At 43.8% G+C, this 6,236-nt stretch overlaps 1 protein-coding gene across 1 annotated transcript; it reads right to left on the bottom strand.

The window, feature by feature from the left end:
• Nucleotides 1-2,265: 2,265 nt before the first annotated feature.
• Nucleotides 2,266-3,243, bottom strand: LOC116505745 (olfactory receptor 10AC1-like). The gene has a single exon (XM_032213117.1). The coding sequence runs from the start codon at nucleotides 3,241-3,243 to the stop codon at nucleotides 2,266-2,268; it is 978 nt and encodes a 325-aa protein (XP_032069008.1).
• Between the last annotated feature and the right edge of the window lie 2,993 nt (nucleotides 3,244-6,236).

The following is a 6,236-nucleotide window of genomic DNA, read 5'->3' on the forward strand; positions in this document are numbered from 1 at the left end:
CCAGCAAGTGTCACTTGCTTTCATAAGATCCCAGGGTTCCTGAGTAGAAAGTATGAATTTTATTAATGAAATGAACTAGCAGTTCTCGGGTGGTTATTTTAAAGCTGTGCTTGGATGCACAAAGTAGGACAACAGTTCTCCTCTCATGTCTTGTATGTAAGGGAAGCCCACATACTGATAGGGCAGCAAGGTAAAGCCACTACTATGACCAACACCACCTTCTGTGTCATTTTACTTCCCTAATGAATTCTTCTAGCTTTTATGGAAATTCTTTCAGAACATGGACCGCCTGCAATGGCTTATTTTAATGGCTATTTCACCTACTCTGAAGGGAGATTGAAGGATACAGAAATTTTTCTAAATTCTCCACAGATCAGTTTCTATATTGGTGCTTGGACTGCAAAACTGAAATAAAGTTGTTAATAGTCTTCATATAACGGAGGTCCTCAAAGTTGTAACGCTGTGACCTCTTAGACTTAATCCAGCCTGACTTTGCCCCGAGAAGTTCTTTCAAGTTTCAGCAGGCCAGGCTCAAAGCTTTGTCAGATCCAGGCCACGTGTCAATGTTCCCAGAGAGATGGCTACAAGTTAGAACGAGGCATGAAAATGTGTCAGGTTGGGTTGCCATTGATGCTGCTTCCAATGACCCTCACATGACGCCTTATGTGCTATCACTTGAATACAACTGGTGATGTCACTCAGCTCTGATATTTGCAGCTGGCCCATTCAAGAGTTTACTACTGGTATTGAGATCCTGCCAAGATACTTTTGTACGCAACTTCCCACTTCCTCACTCTCTCCTCTCTGACTTTTGAAGTGATACATTGGTATTCTCCCAGCTTGGCCAGCCGTGACTCCAGATCAGAGCCTTCAGGGGCAGAGCAGAGGTGGTATTCAGCAGGTTCTGACCAGTTCGGGACAACCAGTAGCAGAAAGTTTGAGTAGTTCGGAGAACCTGTAAATACCACCTCTGACTGGTCCTGCCCCCATCTATTCTCTGCCTCCTGAGTCTCAGCTGATTGGGAGGGAATGGCTATTTTACAGCATCTTTCCCCTGCCATGCCCACCAAGCCATGCCCACCAAGCCATGTCACGCCCACCAAGCCATGCCCACAGAACTGGTAGTAAAAAATTTTGAATCCCACCACTGGGGCAGAGATGAGAACAATGGGGCAAAAGCATGCCACATGTTTATAGTCCTCAGTTGCAAGTCTGCTGGTGCCTCAGCCCATTTCCCCTCTGTTCTCTCAATGGTTATTCATGAGCCAGGGACATAGTAAGTACACACTACCATATGCCCCCTACTCAGCTAGAGACCAGTCAGGAAGCAAAACTAAATAAGCTAATTCTATTTTATTGTAAAACTACATTAACAGAATCTTGCAAGTCAGACATTTCCTATGTGGCATCTCTTTGCTTTGTCCCCAAAGGGGGCATTACATCCCTCTGGTACACCATCAGGATGTGGGTCACCATTTCAGAGGGGAGGCAGAGTGACAAATAAGGCATGTTTTTAGGGTTCCTATAAATGGCATTGCAACCCTGTCAGATCAAACCAGATAGGCAGAAATCCACAGGAAATAGGCATCTCCTCAAGTTAGCAGGGTCTCTATCATATAGGGTTTTATGGATAAAACCCAGCATTATGAATTACACCTAGAGTTAAACTGCAACTCCCTTGGTCTTCCAAAAAGGAGTTAAGACATTGCTCTGTAACCCTGCATGGGGAGCCAAGGAGACCACACAGCCATGGAGTTAGTCCCCTGAAAGCCCTTCCTTCATTTTTTAACTAACTCTTGCCTTCTCTTACATTTCATATATATATATTTCACATATATATCATATAGATAGGAAGCAGCCTGCTTCCTCCCATATTTGGGCATACCAGGGGTTGTGACACTAAATATATATATACTCTCTTATATGTTAACATTTTATTGTACACCTCTCAGAGTTCCCTTTAGAGGGAAATGGACAGTACAGAAATGTGGAACATAAATAAATAGTGTGTGAGTGTGCACAGTTAAGCATGTACATTATCGTACACGGTTATTAATTATGTCTTGCATAATTTGTGACCTTCCCACCAAGATGAATTAACAATTAATGTTTGACCATCCTAGGCGGAGCGGGAAGAGAGAAGATTTATTGATGAATCCAGTGGGTGCCTCTGCTTTTTATTTGCTTTCTCTCCATTATTCAAGATTTCCCAATTCACAAGAAATATTGATTTCATGGATTCTGGGCTGGAATCAATTTACTTCCTCAGAAATGAGCAGGTCTGCTTTTAAAGATGCTCCAGTTTGAATAAGCTAATCTTTTTTGCAATAACTTCCTCACAGCTCCTTTGATTTCTTTGTTCCTAACACTATAAATTAAAGGATACAGCAGGGGGGTAATGTTGGTATAGACCAGGGCTATCATCTTATCTCGACGGGGTGAATAACTAGACTTGGGTCGGACATATATGAAAGTGGCACAACCATAGTGCAAGATTGTGACCACCAGGTGTGAGATGCAAGTGGAGAAAGCTTTACCTCGGCCAGAGGAATCATGGATCCTCATCACAGCAAGGCAGATGCAGATGTAAGAGATAAGAATGAGGAGGAAAGGGAGGAGCAGGAGGAGCGTGCAAGCTAGAAGGAGGGGAAGCTCATTGATATAGTTCTTGGTGCAGGCCAAGTGGAGAAGAGCAGAGACATCACAAAAGAAGTGATCAATATGGTGGGAACTGCAGAAGGGCAGGTGGAAGATAGCCAGAGTCAGCCCCAGAGAGACTACAAATCCCCCAAGGTAGCAGATGACCAAAAGCTGAAGACAGAACGCTTGGTTCATCACTGCCATGTAGTGAAGGGGCTGGCAGATGGCTACATAGCGGTCATAAGACATGGCTAAAAGGAGGAAACATTCGGCTCCCCCCAGAGCTACAAAGAAATGCATCTGGGTAGCACAGCCCACAAAAGAAATGGTGCTTTCCCCATTGCTTAACAGGTCAGCCAGCGCTTTGGGAGCAATGATGAGGGTATAACAGAGCTCAATGGCCGAGAGCTGGCAGAGGAAAAAGAGCATTGGAGGACGGGAGGGCTCAGCTGACACAGCCAAGAGAATCAGCAGGTTTCCTGCAAGGGTAGCCAAGTGCATCCCAAGGAGGATGAAGAAAAAGAAAAACCGCAAGTGGAACAGGTCAGAGAACCCAAGCAGCAGGAATTCCATGCTTGAGGATGTCTGGTTATCGGTCTCCATGCAAATGTCAACAGAGGTTAGACCTGCAAGAGGAAAAAAGAATGAGACGAGAGAATGTAAATCTAGATGGAAAGATGAAACTTATCCATTCCCAGAAGTTTACTTATTGTGGTCCAAGTACCCATGGAAACTAGCTGTAGAAAAGGAATGGCAAACTAAAATCCACCAATGCTCCCCAGCTCCAGTTGTTGTGAGGAAGGATAGTAAATTGGAAGGCATGCATAGCTTCCATGTATTTTGTGTAAAACATATTGTTATTCCTGCAGTATATTCTAGAAAAACAAGATGATCTTGCATTTTCCTTTTTTCTATTTCTTCGGAAATCTTGCAAGAAGAAAAGGCAGGTAACATGTTTCTCAGACTGCACCTAACTGACTAGATCGCGGTACTGAAATCCTTGAGCTGTATCTTTAGGGAGTCTAGGTGCTATGTTTCCAGAATCTGGAGAGCAGTGGAGTATCCAAAATCGTAGAATTTGGCCCTACTTCTGACAAAGTCACATCAGTGACGTGCAGTCAGGCGAAGCAGGGGAGGCACAGCCTCACCACTGTCATCATGAAAAGAAAAAAAATGTAAAAGGAAAAGGCGAGAGCTGAGGTCAGGCTGAGCTAGTTGCTGCCAGAGTCACCGTGGATGACTCTGCTTAACTGTTTAAAAAAGCCTCTCAAAAAGCGCCCTCTACAGGAGGAGGCAGGAGAATGACGTGTCTCATCTAGTCTGACTTTAGGCTTTTTATGACCACTCGAGCAGAGTTAAGCAAGGGTTAAAAGCCTAAAAATTCCTGACATAGGTGAGGCATGTCGTTCTCCTGCCTCCTCCTGTAGAGGGCGCTTTTTAAGAGGCTTTTTTAAACAGTTAAGCAGAGTCATCCATGATGACTCTGGCAGCAACTAGCTCAGCCTGACCTCAGCTCTGGCCTTTTTCCTTTTATATTTTTGTCTTTTCATGATGACAGGCAAGAGCAGAGTTGAAATCCTCTCTAAAACAGCTGGAAAAGGTAGGTGTGGGTCAGAGGGAGGGAGAGGAATTCAAACTTCATCCTCCTGGTGCAGGGCTTTGGGCAAAGGCTGGAGGGAAGTGCTTTCCCTCCCCAAGTGTAGTTTGATTGCAGGCAGAGCCACATTGTCTTTTCAAACCTGTAATCAGTGAAGCTGGGCTGGATCCTTTCGGGGCTGTGGGAAAGTATGTGTACTCCAATATGGCTCTTTGACTGGCTTCCTGCCTCCTCCTGTGGTCTCCTCGCTGGTGCTCTCCCTCCAATCCAACTTTGTGTGTGTAAGTGTGTGTATGTGTGTGTGTGTTTGTTTGAGGGAAAGTGAGTGAGAGAGGGAAGGGGGTAGGAGAGATAGTCCAATCCAACTTCTCTCTCTGTGTGTGTGTGTGTGTGTGTTTGAGAGAGGGGGGAGGGAGGGAGAGAGGGAGGAAGGAAGGAGGGGAAGAAAATAAAAATATGTATGGCTCTTTGACTGGCTTCCTGCCTCCTCCTGTGGTCTCCCTGACTCCCTCCAATCCAACTTTGTGTGTGTGTGTGTGTGTGTGTGCTTGTTTGAGAGTTTCTTTGAGTGAGAGAAGGAAGGGGGTAGGAGAGATAGTCCAATCCAACTTCTGTGTGTGTGTGTGTGTGTGTGTGTGTGTGTGTTTGAGAGAGGGGGGAGGGAGGGAGAGAGGGAGGAAGGAAGGAGGGGAAGAAAATAAAAATATGTATGGCTCTTTGACTGGCTTCCTGCCTCCTCCTGTGGTCTCCCTGACTCCCTCCAATCCAACTTTGTGTGCGTGTGTGTGTGTGTCCTTGTTTGAGAGTTTCTTTGAGTGAGAGAAGGAAGGGGGTAGGAGAGATAGTCCAATCCAACGTGTGTGTGTGTGTGTGTGTGTGTGTGTGTGTGTTTGAGAGGGGGGAGGGAGGGAGAGAGGGAGGAAGGAGGGTAAGGGAGAAGAAAAAGAAAAAGAAAGAAGAAAACTTATTTCGCAAAGGAGAAAAACAAATGCTGTCGCTTTAAATCAGAACTGAGCATTCCTGGCTGTGGAATTCTGGGAGTTGAAGTCCACAAGTCTAAAAAAATTTGAAACCCACCACTGTGTCAGTGCCTCACCAGCCATAAACCTCACCACACGTCACTGAGTCACATTATACATTTTATACCTAACAGTGACTTGTAACATCACTATAATACATTCTGCATTGGTGATAATGTTGATGATTATGTTGTGCAACTTAGCACTGTTGAAAATATTGTTTGATTAGCATTAAAAAATTATTAGGCACATACAATATTATACCCTAACAAGAAAATGACTTGAGTTTTCTAATGAAATAGCTTGATATCCCAGCATCCCAACAATCCTATTTCCCTTCTTATGAAAAGGCTTCCACTGTGATACCACTGTTTTCTGATACCTACATTTTACATATAACCTCCCAAACCAAGGAATATTTATTTGTATGGAAAAATAAAATAAATATTTCTTGGATTGGGAGGTCATGTGTAAAATATGGGTGTGGAATATAACAACCTGCCTCTTTCCAGAGTAATTAATGCCATGGTGCACAAAAATCACTATAAGAACAGCAGCTGAGAGGCTATTTATCAGTGATCATTCAATAGCAATTGCAGGAAGACATAAAATGGATGCAGCCAGCCAACATGAGACTTTGGAGTAACATTAGAATTAAGCTTGCTGAATTTATTCATGAGTACAGGAATTGTTGCTGAAAGATCATGGCATGAATAACAACAATATCAAAATACTGCTTTATAGGAAGCTTTCTGTGAAACCCTTGTCTAATTTCACATGTAGCCATTTCCTCTCGCGATTGGAAATTCAGGAATCTAGACTCAATGCATCGAAGCTGGGAAGGGTCAAAGTATCCAGGTTGAATAGGAAACACAGAAAGCCTTAAATCAGCATATAAATAATGAGCTCAGGCAAAAAAAGTTATGGTTTTCTCTTTTCTTGTTCAAACAAAGAATATAACCTCTGCTGCTTCTGATTCA

This window comes from Thamnophis elegans, chromosome 3, assembly GCF_009769535.1.
Source record: "Thamnophis elegans isolate rThaEle1 chromosome 3, rThaEle1.pri, whole genome shotgun sequence".
In the NCBI taxonomy this organism is placed as follows: Eukaryota; Metazoa; Chordata; class Lepidosauria; order Squamata; family Colubridae; genus Thamnophis; species Thamnophis elegans.

What these genes read in the sequence shown, in the direction of transcription:
- LOC116505745 (XM_032213117.1), bottom strand. Translation starts at nt 3,243, where the DNA reads ATGGAGACCGATAACCAGACATCCTCAAGCATGGAATTCCTGCTGCTT.